Source organism: Phasianus colchicus, chromosome 2 (genome assembly GCF_987193195.1).
Source record: "Phasianus colchicus chromosome 2, bPhaCol1.hap1.1, whole genome shotgun sequence".
Taxonomy (NCBI): Eukaryota; Metazoa; Chordata; class Aves; order Galliformes; family Phasianidae; genus Phasianus; species Phasianus colchicus.
This window is the reverse complement of record NC_143437.1, coordinates 101,688,330-101,709,937: the sequence shown is the minus strand read 5'-3', so window position 1 is coordinate 101,709,937 and position 21,608 is coordinate 101,688,330. Positions and strand designations below refer to the sequence as shown.

General features: G+C 43.0%; 1 protein-coding gene and 1 long non-coding RNA gene across 3 annotated transcripts in view; both read left to right on the top strand.

Annotated features, from left to right (window-relative positions):
* Nucleotides 1-5,919, top strand: part of HS1BP3 (HCLS1 binding protein 3) — a 46,875-nt gene extending 40,956 nt beyond the window's left edge. The window contains exon 7 of one of the 2 annotated variants that reach the window (XM_090136433.1): nt 1,043-5,919. In XM_090136433.1, coding sequence (XP_089992559.1) covers nt 1,043-1,271 — 229 coding nt within the window. In that variant the 3' untranslated portion in view covers nt 1,272-5,919. The remainder of the gene's footprint in view (nt 1-1,042) is intronic. The other variant, XM_031595901.2, reaches the window with a different exon arrangement.
* A 6,401-nt stretch (nt 5,920-12,320) lies between these two features.
* LOC149919229 (uncharacterized) overlaps nt 12,321-21,608 on the top strand; it is a 34,406-nt gene continuing 25,118 nt past the window's right edge. Inside the window, exon 1 of the long non-coding RNA XR_016464551.1 lies at nt 12,321-12,501. This is a non-coding gene — a long non-coding RNA (uncharacterized LOC149919229). The remainder of the gene's footprint in view (nt 12,502-21,608) is intronic.

The window sequence follows — 21,608 nt, the reverse complement described above, 5'->3', positions numbered from 1 at the left end:
TTGGAATCACAGAATCATAGAATGGCCTGGGTTGAAAAGGACCACAATGATCATCTAGTTTCAACCCCCTGCTATGTGCAGGGTCGCCAACCAGCAGACCAGGCTGCCCAGAGCCACATCCAGCCTGGCCTTGAATGCCTCCAGGGATGGGGCATCCACAACCTCCTTGGGCAACCTGTTCCAGTGTGTCACCACCCTCTGTGTGAAAAACTTCCTCCTAATATCTAACTTAAATCTTCCCTGTTTTAGTTTAAAACCATTCCCCCTTGTCATCTTTTCATCATTTCATATTTACATTCACATCTTTTCATTCATATCTTTTTGAAGTACATCTCTGTACTTCCTCTTTCAGAGATATGTTGTATCACACCTTACTTTCTCTTTCCTTCACATACCAACTTCCCAAAGGTAAGGTAGCCATCTCTTGGAGTCACACCACTGTCTGTTGTAAGGGTGTTCTCAAATTCTTTAACAGCTGCAATGGGAGCAGAGTTGGGTGCACACAGCATGCTGTCCCTTTTGATAAGGCCAAACAATCGAGGTAGAAATCAATCTTAACTGTTCCAAATGTTCTGGTTCTATCACTACAAATTGTGAAAAATGGTCACCAAAAAAGAATTGTTGTACACAGTCACAGATTGCAAAACTCCCTCCATTTCTTGGAATCAGATATGAATGCAGTGCTTCTAAAGCCATTATGTTTTCCAGTTTCTCGTGACTGAGCGTGTCTGTCTTGGGGAAGAGAAAGAGGAAAGCAAAGCAGCACATGAAAATGTTTACTATCCCACAAAAACTCTCAGCTCTTGGAAAAGCAAGCTATCCTGTAACAAATCCAAAGCTTTTTTTTTTTTCCCCAAAACTCATGTCACATTCTTCTTATTCTCATAATTTCAATTTGTTTTTAGGTTGAAATCATGCAGTAAAATAAATTAGTTTACGTGATGAGTTGAAAAATCATTAAAAAACCCTGCAAAGAAGAAGCAGTTCCAAAATTCCAAAGCTGAGTCACTGAGGAGTTTCTGGTGTTTTCTTTTCATTCCAGAGTTGAAGATGATTTAGAAAAACTCTTGAAATTAACCTCCAAACCAAAACCTAAGGTACCACCGAAACCACCGTTGCCTCAGAAGACAGCAGTTTTCCCCAGAAACACAAATTCATCTCCACTGGCAAAGTCAAAGGAAGACAAAATTCAGACAATGAATGAAGTGGACATTCTGCAGTATATCCAGGAAAACGAATCCATCAATGACCAAGATACAAGTCTTTTCTAAATAGATCTATTTTTAATATGTAATCAATACCTTCTTGGCCCAAATTCCTTGTGAGCTCAAATTACTGTATCTGGAATCGGCCAGATTTCCTTATTGCCATTGTGCTCTTTTGTGTACCACAATTCAGAGAGCACCAAATTTGGCTATCAAAGGCTCGACGTGATGTTTTCAAAACAGTGCAGTTGTAGTCCAATGTTGCCTTAGACTTTCAGGGCTTTAGAGAGCATGGACAAGGGCACAGCACTACAGATTGTACCACTGCTATTTTAGTATCAGCATAATAAAATTTTGTCCAGTTTAGTCCAGACTATGCAATTGTATTGCACAAATGGCGAGTACGAACAATATCCAACAAATGGTAAGGGAGGACAGGATGCTTTTCTCATCATTATAGGCATTTCAGCTCACTGGAAGGGTAATGTTGATTTTTTCCTGTGCATTTTTATAGCAGCCTTTTCCTCCTCGTCTGGCATTTCAGTAATTTATAGCCAGTAACTGTTAAGTATGGTTAGCAGTTCCTCTCTAGTTCAGAGAAATACTGAAATCCCAGCTAAACCTCATTGTTCTGCTGCCTTTGTTGCATAAATGCCAGCTTACAGAACTTGTAGGATGGCAGACAGTAGACACTATGCATCTCTGTCCCCTGGGAGAGATAGCAAATGGCTGAAGATGGCTAAGGGTGCAGCTCCAAACGTACACATAAGTTGCAGCATGTGGGAGATTTGGATGCTATGGGACTCTTCCAAACCTACACAAGATACAGAAGGGCTATTTTTTTGTTTCCAGACATGTCTTCCTGGATTTTTGCTGTACTTAGCAAAAGAAGGAGATTTCTGCAGGAGTTGATTCAATGCAGGTGTCCTAATAGATGAACTCTGACTTAGTGTCTGGAGTCACTCCCTCTCTTTTCCTTCCCTTCTCCCATGAGTTCAAGCAGGATCCATAGTGATTAATTCCCCTACATTAGAATTATTAAATATTTCATACATCATTAAATATTTCATCAACAGCGATATGTTCCTTACTGTGGTAGTCTTTGTAAAGAGAGAACAAACTTGGGATTATCCATAATAAAAGCATAGGAAGAAAATGTACTGGAGAAAGTTTAATGTGCAGGAAAGTAAGAATAGTGTGTTAGGAGTTCCATACTACTCTTTCCCAGCTCAAGCACTCTGGTTGAATGGCTGAATTTACACCCATTGTGGGTTGATATGTTGTCAGGTGGAGATTCCTGAACTCATTCCACATGTGTCATATCCAAATGTGAAGGCAAACTGCCCAGAGGGAAAATGTTAATATATTTAAGCCATGTCACTATCCCCAAATTTGCCTTTCTAATATAGAACAAAATGAATAGAGAGCATTATATATATAACATAAATGAAATTATCTCTTTTATTATTTCTTTTTTTAAGCCAATGAAAAATATTATAATAGTATTTTAGTTTAATGGAACCAGTACAGTGTAACCATTCTACCTATGTAGAATATGTTTCAGTAAAATAAAAAATAATCTGCTAATCTGCAGAAGTTACTGTTATTGTTGTTCTCTAGGTTGTACAAAAGCAGCAGATTGGAGTTAAAGGATGGAATTAAAGTGCAGGCTGAGCTAAAAACCTGTGCAAATAAGTATGAAACCAGGAATGTAACTATGCTCCTATTTCCTTTCAGAGCAGCTAATGGTAAGACTATATATGGGCAAAGAAAGTACCTGATCCTGTCTGTTCTCACAGTGTCCTGATGAAATTAGGAAGATAGTTTATCCCATTCTGCAGATGGAGAACGAAGGCACAAAGGAAAGAACAAATGACTTGCCAGAGACATTGGAGAGAGTAGCAGAGGACTGAAGTCAGGACAGCCTTCCTGTTGCACAGCCTGGTGTCATGAGCCAACCACTGCATATTTAACTGAGTGTTGAGGAATCTTCATCTCCACTTGATGGAGTACTATGCAGGAAACTGATTGTATTTCTGTATTTTTGGCCTACAGCCTGGCACTTGACCTGAACACTGCTAAAGCTACCATATGGAGGGTCGTGAATTTAACAATCAGCAGACTGAGTGCAGATCTTCACCCCTAGTGAAGGTTCAACATAGTAAAATTATTAAGATTTCTTCTAATAAGTTAGCAAAATAATAGAATACAAACCTGGCAGGGGTCTGTGAAGACCAGTTTGTCCTGCCTAAAGCCAGAACGTCTGGCCTGTGTCCCACGCAACTCTTATTGTTGTGGACAGGGTGTTATGGTGTGAGGTTGCTGCTGCAAAGTTTGGCAAGTGCCAGAGCTGAAAAAGGTGACTGAACAATAGACAGACTGAAGAGATCTTTGAGCATGGCCAGTGAACTTTTCTTGCAGTGGCTGTAATTATGCCTATGTGTTCTCTCTCATAGGCATTTTTCTAACCTGCCTGTAAAAGTGTGGCTGGGCAGAGTGCTGGAGATGTCATAGCCTCCATGGGGTTTCTATTATAGTTCTTGGCCATCCTATTAGAAATCTTTTCCTGCTGTCTGATATAACTGTTCCTTACTGCAGCTTGAATTTGTAATTTCTAATTCTCATCAGCACAGAAGAGAACAAAGTATGCCTCTCGGTCTGTTTTCTAGACTGAGCACCCACCCAGTGAGGGAGGCAGCAAGCCAAGTCAGGACATCACTACAATACCAACATGTCATGTCTCAGTGTGTCCTGGCTGAGTATTGTCATCTTGCATTGGAGTTAGAATTGCTACATACTTACATACCAGTTTGCCAGCATCCCACACCCTTTCCTTAACACCCTTTCCTTGTGTGGTGCCACAGTCTGCAGCCTTTGTTCCAGACGGGATTATATTTTGCTTTCACCTTTCCTTATGGCAGTGACATCTGTCAGCATGCCACCACCACTAAGAAATGGCTCACGCTTTTGCAAAGCAGTGGGAGGTCAGATATTATGCATGACTATTATAACCATGGGAACATTCCCAGTAATACTGATGAAACAGCAGTATAGCAATATCCATTTACCCTGAGCAAGGAATATCTGGTCCTCAACCCTTCCCTAAATTGTTAAATTACCCAACCAACACAGGGAAGAAAGAGCTGTTAATTGTTTCCTGTGGTAGATTTTAAAGATGATTTCAAGGTCTGTTTTACTTCAGAAGAATCCCTCTTTTCTATCAAGGAACTGATGTGAAAGGATCCTTCATAAATCCCAGTGTTACGCATTTGTTTTACAATGCAAATGTCTAGCTCCAGTAATATTTATAGGCACTTAGGGGTGAGTTATAGTCTTTGAATAAATTATATATAATGAATCATTATTATACAGGAGAAGAATGCCAGGCAAATGCAGCTCAGAAAAATTGAACATATTATTTGAAATGACATTGGAAAACCACACAACATACTTTGCATCCTGCCAGACCAGAGCTTTTCTTTCACATGCATCACTCCCAGTAGCAGCTATTTTATTAGACTCTTCTTGACAACTCTAGAAATTCAATTACGGACTCTGGTGTAGTTCTTGGCTGACAGGCATCACCTTTTGACATTAATAACAGCTAGCTCATCAGAAGACCTGGAAAGCAGTAGAGTTAAATTTAAACCCTTACAAAAGATATTTTCTTTGGTAATTAGAACTTATAATGGATATCTCTGTTGCTCTACAAGATTCTGCTTGTTTTGCATAACCTGCTTGTTGTATGGTACAGCACTAATAACATGGAACTCTATATACATCACTATTTGGGTCACAGTTAAAATGCTGATTTCACTAATTTGGGTGTTTCACAGATGAATGGTGGATCATCTGTTCATATTAGTTCTGTGCTACATTTTTAGTAAAGCTAATTCACACATGGTATTTAAGATCTAGCCCAGGCACTGGTGATTTTGGCTGGATCTGAAGAAATATATTAATTGAAACTGATACTTCTGCATTCTAGCTGAGCTTGCTACACTGGAGTACACAAGGCAGCCTGTAATTTAAGGTCAGGAAAACACAGCACACTCATGGGGCACTTAGGCATTAGCTAATGAAAAGAGACTGTAAATGACCAATCCCTGTGGTTGTTAGATTTAATACAGAGTACAGAAAAAGCATTTTTCTCTGAGATATGTGAGTGTCAGTAATCTCATCAGGGATTCCTGACTATTTGGGCGTGTGCATGTGTGTACACATGCGTGTGTCAACCACATTTCCCATCAATCACTCTGCTCTTAATTGTGACAGTTTAAACCCCTAAGACATGAAGAGGGAGGGATTTTACTGTGACTTGTTATCTATATTCTTATATCTCAACAGCAACATCTGGAGTGAGTGTAGTCAGTATTGCACCAGTTCTTTGGTTCATTCTTAAACCCCCAATCCAATTTTTCAGCCCTTACTATATTTCTGATCTTCCTTGTGACCCTTTTACATTCTATTGTTATGAAACTTTGAACCCAATGAGAAATAAAAGTGAAGGAAAATCACATACCCATGTTTCTAGACAGCCATCTGTAAAATACACTTCTGAGAGCAAAAATAATAGCAATGCAAGTTAATGATTACAAATTAATAGTAAGTATTGCAGTGGGAGTTCAGATATACACGAAGCTGCTTAAAGGATTGATTAGTCATAGATATTTGGAGACTGAATTTGATTCATATAAAGATGTTGTGGATGCTAAAAATTTATATGGAGTCAAGGAGATACAGCTAGACTCATGAAAGAGGAATCTATCAGAGTTTGTTAAAGACGCCTCTTAGAGTCTGGGAAGTGCTTGAGCTACGAGTTGCTGGAAGAGAATATTCAACAAACAAATATTTTTATACTTCCATGCAGTCATCTGCTTTTGGCTGTAGTGAAGAATACCATACTGATCTAATCCAAACCTTGTACTGAGTCACTCAGTGAGGATATGGTGACGTAAAGAACAGAACATCTTCAGTGTGTGGTGCTTCCCTGCACCCTGAATAAGATCTGCCCACTGGCTGTATAACAACAAGGTCATTCTTATTCACTGTTACTCAGGAGAGATTCCTGAAGTCGGTAGAAATTCTGATTTGTAGCATTGATTTTTTTTAAAAACCACTCTTGACATGTGTTATATCTGCAGTGAGCAGCAGAAGTCTCACTGGTATCAAAGGAAGACTTCAACCATTCCTTGGTTCTTCTTCAAATGCCACCTTAAAAGGTAAGATTAGTAGATACCCTAACTTGCCTAGGAAATCAAAAGTAAAAGATATCTCAAGGATGAGTAGGTAACAAACATCATCAAAACACTCAGCAAAGTTCAGTGGAATAAGCCTTAAATAGGCCACTGATATTAGCATAGAATCATAGAGGTTGGGAGGCTTCTGGAGTCATCCAGTCCAGCCCCCTCCTAAAGGAGCTTCCCTACAGTAGGTTATTCTATGCTCTTTTTCACTGAGGTGCTCAGGAACCTCAGAGTTTGAAACCATCACCATAAACAAAGACTGACACCTGCTGCACTGAGAGCCACCATTGTTTGTTCAAGTATACTGTTTCTCCAGTACCTAGGAATCATACCACATTTTGGGTGTTTGGAACTGTTGTATCCATGGGGTAGCGCTGTGGTCATAGTGCCACATTAATGTGGGAGTTTCAGTCACCCAGCCAAATCAGGATGATTTATGACACCACTGTTCAAGCCTGGTTGGTATGGAGAGCACCACTGAGGATGTGAGAAATAGGATGGTGTGGAAGAAGGCATCTGCCTGGTCTATACGCAGGGCTCAGAGCCTTTCCCTTGCCGTGAAGGACCAGGGCTGTAATGATCTGTTTAATGGTCTTTTGCTGAGATGAGCCCCATGGTTTTTCAAATGCACATAAAAGCAAACAAAATAGAATTACTAAATTCCTGGGGTAATTACTGAAAACTTGTTTCTCTGCTAATTTCTCTGTGCTTTTTAAGTTTGTCCAGGGGATTTGTGCTAATGATCCCAAGCATCTCCGACTGTTTGGCTTGTGATAATAATTTAAGGCCACTGATTTCACCTCGGAGAAGCATATAGAAATGGTTCCGTTTAACAGTGTCTGGGTATGTTAACAAGCTCTTCCTGTGAACAAAAATAATCATTTCTTTACCTTGAATGCTGAGAATCCCAGCTACCCTGTGCTTTCCCCCCTTATGCAATCAAATCTGCAGGCTACAATGATTTACTTTCCTGTCTATGCCTTCCTGTGCCTTGACCTTTAATAGCTCGCATATTTAATCTTGTGTGTGGTCCCCCGGAGGAATTTCTTGTGTCCAGAACTGCTGGCTAATTATAGTCATAATGCCTTACCTAAAAAGAAAACATATTTCTACATGGAATGATGTGGTAAATTCATCTTTATCATGGGGAATGAAAAAGAAATTTGGGCCTGACTTCATCGGTAGCATGGGGAGTGCTTCCACTGCTAATCTTCTGATCTCCATTTCCCAGGTGTAGGTTCCACCAGAGATGCAGCAGAGCAATCTGGACTCTTTGGTCCCAAGGACCAAACTAGAAGTAGAAATAACTTCCCCAGATGTGTACATGAGGGCAGTGGGTGGTCACCAACTGCTATTTTGCTTTGCAAACCTCTCCTGTTGCATGCTGATGTTGTCAGTGTGTATTTGGTGGTAAATTGAGCCCCAGATCCATCTGGCTTCACCTTCTGCCTTTGCAGGAAGAGGCTGTACTACTGTAAGTGAGAGGGAGGGGCAAAATCACAGGGAGCTTCAGGTGGTCCTTGCTGTGCTGGTGTAGATTTCACAAAATCCCTTCATATGCCCTTAATATAACAGCTTAGTGGTGCTGTCTCTGCTCTCCATCTTACAACATACAAATTTCCTTAAGCAATGAGACAGAAGACTGTCTCAAGCCTGGATCAATGCTGCTTCCTCTTATTTCCAGGCTGGCAATATGCAGACTGGGTTGGATCGGGCAGTGGGCTGTTTGTGTGGCTGTGCCCAGAGCAACAGTTTTGGCTGAGACAGGTGAGCAACAAGGCTCTTCTGAATGGTACTGCACTTGCCAGATTAACCAGCTCCAATTTTCCCATGTTTGCAAGGTACACATTTGCACACTCAGTTCTGCAGAGTGGACCCATTTCCTTTCTGGGCAGTCATTACCAGATTGACTGCCATCACCTTTCAGGTCAGTGCCTCATGCAGTAATTGGTGAGAATGAAACCTGTCTGCATTTAGCATGATTTTTTAACTCCTTTTATGTTGCTCTTTCTTTTTTTATTTTTCCTTTTAACTGTTTCCTTTTCTCTTTAGCCCACCTGAGCTGCATTTAGCTGGCTGGGTGTTCAGCGTGTGCCACTGGCAAAGACCTGCTGCTCCCTGGTCTCTTCAGAACAATTTTATTAGCCTCCATTTCAAGGAAACAATATTCATTTGTTTTAGACACCTCAAAAAGCACTGGAATAAAAGAGATTGGAGTCATTTATAAGCTCTATGTTTCTGTCTGATAATAGATATGTATGCAATACATATGACAAGATGGAAAAACTATATTATTTATCTTCCCACAGTAACCTGGGACTCTGCAGCAGAGCCAGCCAAAAAATTTGTCTGGTTTCCCATCTTGGCCATGAACCTTGAGGCTAAACTAAAAATACAAACAAAACAGTCTCGTGGATTAAGGGATTTTCATATTTGTTTTTACTTTTTTTTTTTTTTTCTTTTTTTGTGGTATGCATAAGGATAATTTGAAATACTAACACACACACACATAAAAAAGCCTATCTTTCCCCTGTAGTGTTAGAAATTTAGGAAGATGTTCTAACTGTGGAATAGCCAGAGAGCTGGTAATATCAAGTTGCACCAGGGGAGTTTCAGGTTGGATATTAGGAAAAACTTCTCTGGAAGAGTGGTCAGGCACTCTCACAGGCTGCCCAGGAGGTGGTGGAGTCACCGTCCCTGAAGGTGTTTAAGAAACATGGAGATGTGGCACTGATGGATGTGGTTTAGTGGGCAATATTGGTGGTAGGTGGGTGGTTGGACTGGATGATCTTAGAGGTCTTTTCCAACCTATGATTCTATGATTAAGCATAGAAAACAATCAATAGGACAGGATATTGTAGCATTACAACTATTAATTTCTTTTCCAGTTTAATTGTCAGGGGGAAATTCTTTACAGAGAGAGTGGTGAGGTATTGGAACAGGCTGCCCAGAGAGGTTGTGGATGCCCCATCCCTGGAGGTGTTCAAGGCCAGGTTGGATGGGGCCCTGGGCAGCCTGGTCTAGCACTAAATGAGGAGGTTGGTGGCCCTGCATGTGGCAGGGGGTTTGGAGATTCATGATCCTTGTGGTCCCTTCCAACCCTGGCCATTCTGTGATTCTGTGATTCTGTGAATTGCTGTTTCATTTTAAAATGTCTAACGATGTTTGTGACAAAAACATTTGCTGGGATTGCTAATGGGTTTTCCCAACACTAAGGGTGTGAGAATCTGAGTTTCCTCCCATTTTTTCCAATAAAATATAAGAAGGAAATGAACAATCTTTACAAAGAAATGAAGAAAAGCTTAACTGTTTTCTTTATTATGTCAGCAAAACAAGCCCAAACTCCAAATTCCTTTAAAAGTCACCTTCCTCTTCCATGTCCAGTCTCAAATCTCTGGCACAGCCACAGTCAGTGGGAATAAAGCATTTGCTGGATTTGGATCAGAATGCCATAAGACAGAGCTTTTAAAAAAGAAGCTTTCTTTCAAGATTGCTGTTAAGTTGTTAGAAAGGATTAAACACGAGTACTAGCTACTGCAATTTGCTGAAAATGAAAATGGGTAGTAGGTACCTAAGCCCCATTTTGGAGGCTTTTTGTGGCCTCCCAAAAGCAGGGCTGCTATCTTAACAGGAAAACATTGCTACTCCTTCAGTGCGGGCATGGATGTAACCAGGCCTAAAATGGAAATAGCGTCAGCAACAGCAGACACGAAGTTGAATATTCCAAATGTCCTGACAGCATTCCCAATTCTTAGAAACATGGTTGAAATGCTGGCAGTGAACAATTATATGCTCTTCCTGGCAAGTGAAAGCAACATCAGTGACTCAGTGCAGAAGCTTTTGGATCACTGAGGCATGGCGGGTTGAGAACAATGGGGCTTTCTGCCCCTGGCACCGTGTTAGCGGTGTGGTGGGGGATTTGTAGAAATGAGACAGGAGTATGAATAAAAAACTTTATTTCCTGGGATCTGTTTTGTTTCTAGCTGTTGGAAACCTCCTGTTATTGTTTCCTTATCAATTATATGTTGTAAGTGAGAAGATCATCCCATTTGGCACCTGGTTAAACCAGCAGGAATACGACTGCCATTAGTGTGAAGTGGCAGGCTATTCCTGCTGCAGATAAACAAGTCCAGCCATCTCCATGGGAGATGAGTTTTAGTTCCTTAACCTTTGTCAGATTTTAATTGGGATGACACTGGACATGCTCAGTTATTTGTCTCAGCACAGAGTCCATCAGTCTTCAGATGAAGAAGCAGAACATTCTTCATCTATACTTAGGTGAAATAGATCCTGCCCTTGTAGGCCTTCTCCCTACGGCCATGCTGGGCCCCTCCTGTAAGAAGGGCAGGCCGTGGCCTGCAGCTGCTGGGAGGTATTCCAGGCTGAGCCGATGGGCTGGAGCCACTCCATGAGCATTATTTTGAGCCTGCAAAAGTGTTTCAGGTCATTTGTTAGCAGGCAAGCCAGCCAACATTGTACTGGCACTGGGTACGTGGTTTGTGGCCAAGGCAGGGAAAATGGAGTGCTGGGTATTTGCCCTCGGTGGGACTTGTATCACCAGAACTCTGTCCTATCTGCTGTGTGCTCCTCTCACATCAAAAGTGCGTTTTCACAAGAATTCTTAGAAAAGCATTGGGTGCCTTGAAAGCTGTAGGTGGAAATGCTGAGGTGTTGGGCTTGTCCTTGGGGAATCTGAAGGCTGCAGAAAATACCTCAGTTTCAAAATGATGCAAAAAGGGCAAAAATCTCAAGCAGACCAAAACCAAAACTAAAAACCAAAGCCATAAAATAAAACATTGGCCATTTATTTTGAAAAGCAGAAGTTCACTCAGGAAAAATGATTCAGTTTCCATCAAGTTTAATTTTGGGCTGTTAAAATTGTGCAGTGAAGCAATTTCCTGGTCTACTCCAGACCTCAGCTGCCCAAGGCAGGGATGTGCTCATAGGGATGTTATTGCCAACCTCATTTCAGCACAGGATAGGGAACCAGGTGCCATCTCCTCAGGACTTACACAAAGAGATGTAGCCCTAAGTAGAAGAACAGAAGGCTCCTTTGTCTTGTTGTGAATTTGCACTGCCGCATTTACACTTAAGAAATAAACACCACTCTGACATCCCTCTGCAAACAGGTTGTTGGAAAGAGCTGCCCCTATCTATTTCATTTCTCCAAAGTGTTATTCTTCATTTTGCAAATTATTTGGTGTCACCCTGTGCAGCCAAAGATAGGAGCTATTTATCTCCTGCAATGATGCAACATTTAATTAACAAGTTATCCTAAGGGCCCTACACCCACAGAAAATCTTGGATGCGTAAAATTAAGATCTTCCATTTCTGTACCATGTGCCATGGTACAGAATCTCCAGGCTCTCTGCAAGCAGTGCTTAAGCTCAGTTTGTCCAAAAGAGCACAAAGAGCCCTTCATGCCTCCTGCCACACCAAAATGGATCTAGTCTGATGCAGACACACAGTTCCTCAGAAAACAAAACCTCTCAGTCCTCCTAGAGAAGTGCAGAACAGCAGAGATTTCAGCAGAGTGCTCTGATCTCCTCTGGATGCTTCTTCTCTTGCCTCCAAGGCAGCTGGAGGCAATTCCATATCAGCACTGCAGGACTGAGGCACCAAACACTATGACATATGCCCCCAGCCAGGCTGTTCCTGCTAAGACAGGAGTTATGCCCAGCAGAGGATGCAGAGGGAGCCCTTGGCCTTTTCTTCCATTTTCACATGCCTGCAAAGAAACCCAGCCCAATATGTCCTGAAACACTGCCTTAAGCGACCAAGTCAAATCAATGCAACACACTCTTGGCATCAGCATCGTGATCTTGCCTTCCAAACGAGAATGGAGATTTGGAAATCATTTAGCTGAGTTTGTTGTTGAAGAGCATGTGTCACCCGCCAGATCCCTCTAGGGCCTGTGGGGGTTCCACATGAGCTGACCTCCCAGCCCCTCAGCAGCTATATCCTGCTGCCCCAAGGGGTGAGAGATTTGCTTGGAAACGTGGTGCTCCTGCAAATCTGCACTCTGTGACAAGGAAGGGGAAATCTGGGAGGTAAGTGCTGAAAGCAAAGGAGGCTGTGTGATGTGTTTGAAGTGGTATTGGTGAGAAGTGTGTTTGGGGGTTACCTTGGACTGCTTTGGGTGAAGGCCTTTCAGCAGTGTGCTCCAGGGCACTTAATTCATCCAGAGACTTCATTAACTGCACTGGGACCATTCCTGGATATGAACTGAAGTAGTAAGTGGGGAGAATAGAGAGATTCCCTTCGAAAGCTCACACTTGATCCAAGGCAAAACACTTTGGCACCCAGGTTTCAACCTCTGCTGACTCCAGTCGGGAGGCTCATAGGAACTTGGACTTGCAGGTTTCAGCTTTGTAAGCTGTATGAGAAAGATAATATTTTGATGCTTGAGAGCACCCGTCAACACCAACAGAGTGCCACCAGGGAAGTGACGCAGCTAGAAAAAAGCAAAACCCAATTACTTCTTCTATCACTGGGTGCCCCTGCTCCTCCCCACAGCTTTTAAGGCTGATGAGCTGCCTTGGGGTTTTTTTCATCTGCTGCAGTAACCACGAGTTCCTCATCCTTCTCTTCATTCTTCCCTTCCCTCTCCTCCCCTTCCCGTCCACACAACAGGGCTGGAAGAAGCAGAGTCATTTACTGCTTGACTAGTAAGACATCTCCAGCCACAGGAGACCACAGTTATTTCTCCCCTCTGTCTCATTTTAATCTAATTCACTATGCTGAAGTGTTCTGGAGTTTAATATTCCCTGTAAACATAAACATCTCCTAATGATTTCATGTCTTTGTATGCGCAGAAAAGTAAATATTCAATGGGCTATGGAGTGCGTGCAAATGAATATGTCTCCATGATCCAGACATGACTGTATGTATCTGATTTCAGTCCCCTCTCAGAGGAAGGAGAGCTTGTGTATTTTACACTAGCTGTCCCTGAAGCAGGATTCACCTTAAGTCTCCTCACTCCCAAGCAGTACTCATCATTCATGCCCTCTTTCCTTTCCTCTATCCCAGCAAACAGGGAACACAGCAGCATTCACAGGAGAAACTTCTGTATCCATGTCCAAGGTCTCAGGGCTGTGAAGCATGGATGGAAAATCACTGATCTAAATGTCAGCATCTGAGCAGCCTGCAGACATCAGGTGTACCAGGATTAGGCAGCTGATGGGCTTTCAAAGGTTGAACTCTGAAGTTGCATCATTCAAATGGCATTTCAAAAGTCTAAGAGTCACTCAAGTATTTTGGGGCACCATAGTCAACTAAGATTTTAAATTTTATACCCATCTGTCTGTCTGTCTGTCTCACTGTCTGTCTGTCTGTCTATCTATCTGTCTGTCTATCCTCTTTCATTCTGTGGAGCAGGGGCTCCAAAGGCAACTTGACAAATTGTTGATCTGTAGTTGAATGTCTGTGTGTGACCCAGATCCCCATTGTTTTCCATCATTTAATGAGGAAAGCCTGACAGTGCCCTGGGGTCTGGGAACAGGCAATGCTGGGGAGAAGGGAAGGAGCCTTATGCATTTCCAACACTTTCTCATCTCATTCTTTTCTATATTTTTATAAAAGTGGTGCTGTAATGCACCATGCAGATTGTATGTGAAGCAGAGCAGACTGATAAACAGGAAGAAAGCTTAATGTTCCCAGATGCCCTAAAAAGCTGCACAGGCTCCACTTCCCAAGAAAGAAAATCCGTCTGTGTAGGGCTGAGCCTTTGGGATTGTGCAGCAGATTTTCCTGCTTAAGGACAGCACAGGCTTTATATCGGTTTGTTTTGTATCTGGTCAGTGGGCTTTTTTGCTCTTTTCAGTATGTAAATTGCTCCATCCTTTTAAAGGATGTTCTGCATATGGTCTAAGCATCTCAGGGTGTCTCCTGTATTTTGTGAGTACAAGGCAGGGCCACTTCTCCCTTTAATATCACTTCTGATAATGTCTGTAACAATCAGTCGCCTAATTCCTCTGATAAGAAAGAGAAGAGCACATATATATTGACAACCCAAAGGAAGCGATGACAGGAGCCAAAAGGAAGCCATGTTCTGCTTTAGGCACACCAGAATTTCCAGCAGTAAGTCACAAAATGCCAGTGGCTGGGGATCAACAATAAGCAAGGTCGATGGACAACATGGCATTGGAGGTGAGGCGTTGCTGCAAGTGGCCAGGTCTTCTCATGGCTGCTGCCTTCTTGCTTTCTCTTGTTTAACACACGTGCACAAGAACTGGTGCACCAAGACCTGGCTGCTCCCCTTCCAACACCAACTTGACTTCTTGGAAAAATAAATGAAGCAAATGGGACAGAAGTTTTGTGAGAACCTGAAACTCATCATAGCTTTTAAAGAAAATATCCATGGATATTTTGATCTTAAAGGAATTATGGTGGAGTTTTTGTATCTCAAACAATTATTTGGCGTTGCTTTCACTAAGTCATAAAGGAGAGATTGGCATTTAATTTAATTTAAGCATTTGGTGGTGAATTTAAGAACAAAGGGACAGGTCTGTATCTCTGTTCCCAGATTTTCTCCAGTGTTGAAATGTTTTTCCTTTAGAAACGCTGGAAAAAGCCAGAGTCCAGCCCCTGCAATCCACTTGGATAGATCCAACACTGGTGTGATTTGTGACATTATGCAATTAAATGGCAAGGAACGATTTGCTGGATATTACTATTGTTCATTTGCTCCTGTAGCCAACCTCCTCTTTCCCATAGAAACAGCTAGCGATAAAGAATCTAATCATTTCTGAAGTGTTTCCCTGTCCATCAGGATAAAACTGCTGGGTTGAGAGGTTAGATTAAAAGAGTCAGGAAATTGCCTCAATAAGCTGAAACTTCTGTTGATATTGAAACCTTTCAGAAACGTTTCCTGCATTCTGCCAATTTTCTCCTTAATCTGAGCAACACCTCCACTAGGGTTTAAAAGAGAAATGTCATGCTGACAGTGATGGGGTCTCTCCAGAAGCTAAGAGAGCCCGCTGCTTGCTGCTTGCTGACTAATCCATGGCTTTGTGCAGGGCTGTGCTTTAGGCCAGGCCAGGCCCTAGAGATTGTTTACCTCTGCCCTCTCCATCTGGTAGGAATTGCTTATGCTGAAGCCACATGGAACAGGCTGCTCAGGGAAGTGATGGAGTCACTGTCCATGGAGGTTTTCAAGAAACACGGAGATGTGTCACTTAGGGACATGGTATAGTGAACATACTGATGATGGGTCAACAGTTGAACCAGATGATCTTAATGGTCTTTTCCAACCTTAATGATTCTGTGATTCTATGTCCTATTTTTGGCCAGCCTTCACTCCCTGCTGGTGCATGACCACGTTTGGGTAAAGGTAGAATCCTCACAGATACAGGGACAGCACACTTGGTCTCCTAGCACATCAGGAGGGTAAAGACATCATTACTTTGACATAACATGGGGCTATAAGTTTATTGGAAATAATGCTGTGAATGGGGAACTGCCCTGTCCACTCTCTCATCGTTCACATCTCAGATTTAGAACACAGGGCTGCTGCTGGTAGCTCTGGTACTTGGAAAGAGTTTGCATTTCAGTTGTCTTTGCCTATGAAATTGTGTGATGCTCCTAATGTCTACAGCAAAATTGTTTTTTTCCCTGTGTAGACTTTTATTCCTTTCAGCTGCAGGTTTCACCTGGGCTCATGGTACTCCTTCTTTATAGCAAAGAGCTCCCTTTTCCTGGCCACAGCCAGTCTGACCCTTTGTCAAAAGCATTTCTCAGATCTGATCTTGGATTTATTCGTGCACAACCTCAACAACACCGACAGTAGAATAGCAGGACTGAAAAAACCAGGAGATGACACTGACACTCCTGTATGAAAAGACCTCTGCATGGTCAGAGCGTTGCATCATCAGCCTTGCATGTTTGAACACATGCGTCCCTACCTGAGCAAATGAAGCCAGAAGACATCCAGAGCTCTTTCAGCAAATTTATTGAATCTGCTACAGGGCAGTGGCTGCTGGAGTGCAATGGTTTTGGTTGGAATGCCTCTAGGTTCAAATACAAAAGCTTTGGGATGGGATACTTGGTGGTGGATCAGCTGAGGCCCAGGTAGTTGTGCTCAGCTATGCAGCAGCCAGCAGGGCAGAGGTGAGGCAGAGGACTGCACTGCTGGCTTCTTGAATTCCTACTTGCTTGGCCTTAAGCTTCCTTAAGAGCAACAGGGTGGGCGTCTCTCCTCCTGGCAGACACTCTGTTCTCTCACAGTGGGAAAGGAGGGCAATGTCAATTTTTTCTTTTAGAAATACAGTGTGAAAGAGTTCCCCTGCAGAAGACAGATTAAAAATAACTCTGTGAACAGCAGTGACTAATGTGCTCATCCATATAGAGCTGCCTCCCCCTCCATTGCTGTCTTGTGCATATCTGTGGTCCACAACCTCAGGCAGACTGCAGAGTGACAGATTTATGTTTATTAGGGGAACAGCCGTTGTCAGAGATATGCTGGGATTTAAGCTCTTCATCTCTCTAACTTCAAAACTGCTGCAATCTGGTGGGAAAGTTGCCTGGATCTAGCAAACCTCCTGCTCACAGGCCATAGTGACCATAGTGACCATATGATGCTGTTCAGTCTCACGAAAGGGAGAGGCACTGGCTAATAAATGTAAATAAAGATAGATTTGTGTGGGCAATGTTAAAGAAAGCTCTATGTCCTTTTTTTAGACACACTGTCTCTTGTTGGCATGCTTTAGCAGGTCTGGTTGCCCTCTCTTGGGGACTGTCGTTTCAGCAATGAAATATCTTCTATACTTCCCTCCTGGGTTGGTGAAATCTCAGCCTCTCTTTTGTCAGGAAAGCCTGACAATACTGTACAGCTCAGGAGCAGGGTGAGAAGGTGCCTCGTGGCATGAAGGCAGTGCAAATCACTCCAGGCTCCTTTCAGTCTTCATCAGTGCTGTCTAACCTCTTCTTGCCATGGGCTACTTCCAAAATTCTTCTGTCCTGAGACAAGTCCAAAACTTGTGTTCATGGACAGGTTTTGGCATGCAAACCAGCTTTACTTGATAGATGTGTTGAAAGCCAGAACATTGAGAAGGTAGGTTTTTGGATCCACAATATTCCTGGGGAAGAAAGGAGAGAGAGGTTGGCAAATGATCTGATCCTAGTCCATTAATATTGACAGGAACATCCCATACCTAATAATGAGCAGTTTCCAAGTCTGCTATGGACCCTATTTGATTGTGAGATAGGTAGAGAGTGCTCAGAAGTTCTTTGAAAAGCATCTTACAACTCTAATCATAGAAAAATAACTGCCGACATCCAGCACCAATACCAGCACAGGAGCACTGTGCCACTGTAGGAGTAGTCTGTGCCATGGGCTGGCTCCCAGACTTGGGGATGCTGTGGGGGAGCTCCCTGGGCTGGGCCTGACACATGCTAGGACCAGCAAACACCTATGCAACAGAGGGGGCAAAGTCATCAAATCATAGAAACGTAGAACGTCTTGGGTTGGAAAGGACCTCAAAAATCTAGTTCCAATCCCCTGCCATGGTCAGTGTTGGCAACAACTAGACTAAGTATTAGATCAGGTTGCCCAGGGCCCCAGCCTGGCCTTGAACACCTCCAAGTCCTTCCGGTGCCCAGCTACCAAGTGCTGGGACAGCAGCTTTGCTGGGGCATTTGCTGGAAGTCACAATGTGCACTGAGCACACAGCAGTTCTCATAAATGCTTTTTTTCCTGATATGCTACGTGAGCCTTCTATTTTGACTCAGTTCCAAGGAAGATGCTTTCTAAATAAAAAAAATTCCTCAGCTAAACATGACTTCCCAAAGCATGTTAATAAAAGATAAATGTGCTGACCATGACAGAAGATGACTGGCAAGGACACGTGGAACATAGTAAAACCATTTAGAGGCACGTGAGCTCTGAAGGAAAGATTTGTTTCCCATTACACAGCCCATTTCCCATAAATCTCAGCTTGAAGCATTTATTTCAATTAATGCCAACCAGGCTTGTATTTTTTCCTGTCTGTTTTTGAACAACAGATGACTAACAGGCCTAGCCTGGCTGATAAGTGTGCGAAGAGCTCAGTGCTGATGTGTTGCACTGGTGAAATTGACTTTTATGGAATTGCCCCAGATTTACCTATGTTAAAAGGCTCTGACATGTGATTGTAGACTGGCAAGTCATCACACAGCATCTCGGCAGTAGCAAGTGCCCAAGTGTGATCCAAGCCTCTGGCTCAGAGGTTGGCTTTGACGTCATTTAGCTTGCGGCAAGCGAAGATACAGCTACGCCAAATTGCCTCATATCTCCTGAAGGCTGAAATGGTGATGCAGTCATCACACCTTACACTGCACATGGGAAAAAACATGCCTGACCTTCTCTCTGGTGGAATATGCCTCCCAATTTGAGGAGCTCTTCGTATCCATTCCATTGCTCTTGACTACTGATATCCACCACCGAAAGCTGCATCCAACCCCATTTGTGAATAAGGAATAGGATGTCCTCCACTGAAACCCTTGGGCCCTTGCAGAAGCAAATGGCAGTTCTAGGAGATGAGACCAAAGCCGCAGATGGTTCTTGTGGGTAGATGGAGGAAGGCACTTTCACCTGCTTGTTTGACATCAGTGAGAAATCAGTAGCTGCTGAAGGGCTGTGCTGCCCATGGGCTTACACCCACAGCAAGGGCTCTATAAAACCTGCGTCCTGCTGATTGACCCAGGCCCTGATGATTTTCATACAGTGCCTCATCAGCTGTGATAGGTGAAACTGCACTGGCTGTGTGATGACCTGCCAGAGACCTTCCACATTGTGCAAACACCCCGTGTTGTTTCAAGAAACAGTCCTCTTTTTTAAACTGTAACCAATAACAAAGGTGCATTTAGGGTATCTTTTCACCTACATTAAACAGTTGGTGCTCCAAGTTTGGATGCAAAGAGGAAACAAGAAAAGCAGCAAGGACAGCACAGAGGGAGAAATTCAGCTTCATGTAAGAAAGGGAACGATTGATAGAGAAACAATGAACTTTTGAATGTTACTGGCAATCAATTGTTCAGAGGTTCCAGCAAAATAAAACATTTTAAAATATTACATGTTTCATTAAGGTTTTATGCATGGCCTTTTTTTGCAGCAGTCCCAAGTGTTTCATAAATTGTATTTATCTCTCTTCTAGTCTGCCCTTTTGTCTAAGTGAGGTCAGAGAGAGTGGAAGAGCATTTTTGGCAAAGGGAAGATTTCAGTATGTCACATTTAATAGAAGGAATAAGTACACAAAATCCCAGGGTCTGTGAATGTCTTTGTGCAGGGGGACTAATTTGCATTGTTATTGGATAGGTTTCCCTAATGATCTTCTTTTCTTTGTTGTTCTTACTTCATTTACTGTGTAGATGTGTACTGAGGCATTTCCTCTGCTGAGCTGAGGCCTTAGTGCACAGACCAGCCACGGAGACTGCTGCAGGCTCAGTGTGATGAGAATCATTAGGAGGTGGCAGTCATTGGGACTGTAACATCTTATTCTGTCTCTGCACTCACAAAGCCAACATTGCCTGAGCAGAGGCGTGCCAAATGTTATTTGTGAATGCATGGATGGAGTCAAAACACAGAAGTTTGAAGTCAAAATAATCCTCTCCCTGGTTCCTGAGGCACCCTTTATCTCTTAAGTATTTTCAGATATCGAAGCATGATCTATGCAAGGTCAGGCCAGAAAAACCCTCTCTCATGTGACATCTCTTCAGCCATGATGCTGTTTTACCCAGCCTTTGCAAAAGCTGATTTATTTTCCCATAAAATAGGAGGAGTAAGTGCCGTGGGAGAAATCAGATGTCACTCCTGACTCCAAAGAAGGCAAGCAGGAGGACCTGGGGACCTGCAGGTCTGTCGGCCTCACCTTGATCCCTGGGAAGGTGATGGAGCAGCTAATCCTCGAAACCACTTCCAGGCAAATGAAGCGCAAGAAAATCACCAGGTGAAATGAACATGGATTCACCAAGGGGAACTCATACTTAACCATCTTGATGAAGTTCTACAATGAAATGACCACCCTGATGGATGAGGGGAGAGCAGTGGATATTGTCTATCTGGACTTCAGTAATGCCTTTGGCACTATCTTCCTTAAGATCTTTATAGATAAGCTGCTGACGTATGGGTTGGATGGGCAGTCAGTGGGGCAGTGCATCTGTTACAACATCCGACTCCCCACAAAGCATTTCTGTGCAGTGACAGGGGGCTGAGGACACAACGGGAGCTGCAGTTTCCACTTTGTTTTGTCTGTTGCAGCTCCCCCACCTTTTGTGTTACCTGCACCCTTGTTCCAGATGGAGAAGCTGCCTGTTACCGCAGGCCTCTTCATGTCTGCTACCAGGTTCTGCCTGCCAACACGCACTCAAACCCTATGCAGTTTATAAGTGTAGCTATTTTCTCTGGAGGAAGGTGAGCAATTTGATTAATGCAGAATTCTGGCTTGCAGGAAAGCAGGCTCATTCACTAACAGATGAAGATTAATGCAGATCCTTTACCTTTCTCAAGACGTTATACTTGGCTGGCTTGACTCCTTGCAGAGATGCAGCCTGCATGTTTGAACAGTGAACAACTATTTTTCCAGGCCATTTGGCTCCTGTGGTGATGAGATCTCCTTTGTTGTCTGTACCACAGTGGTGAATGTTTCTTGTACCCATGCCAGTGCTGAAAGCTCAACAGATGAGGGTGCTGGGCAGGCTGATGCTGAAGAAGTACAGCAACACCAACGCAGTGCTCTACAGAACCTTCTCTCCAGCTAAATTCAGAAAAGAAATAGCCACACAAATTGACATTTTCCAAAATACTGAGACAAATGATTTAAATCTAGCTTTTCTCAGCAGCAGAGTCCACACTGCAGTTTAAATGCATCCTCAAGCACTCTCTAACACTATGCCCTCTTCAGATAGAGAGACAACCTAGAGTCAGCCATGAGTTAGAGGTAGCACTGGATGCTGTCTACAAGGGGAAAACCTGAACCCAGGCCGCCTGGGAGTACTGCTCCATCCATGTGATGTCAGCACAACACCATTAGAGCCTCTGGGATCAAGAGGGAAATAAGCAACTTGCACTCATATGTTTGGAGAGAAGTAGTCTTAACACAGACTGGGTGCTAAGAATAAGTATACAACCCTAGCTGGTCACCTGAGCAGTACTGTAAGTTCTGTAAGTAACTACTCTTTGAAA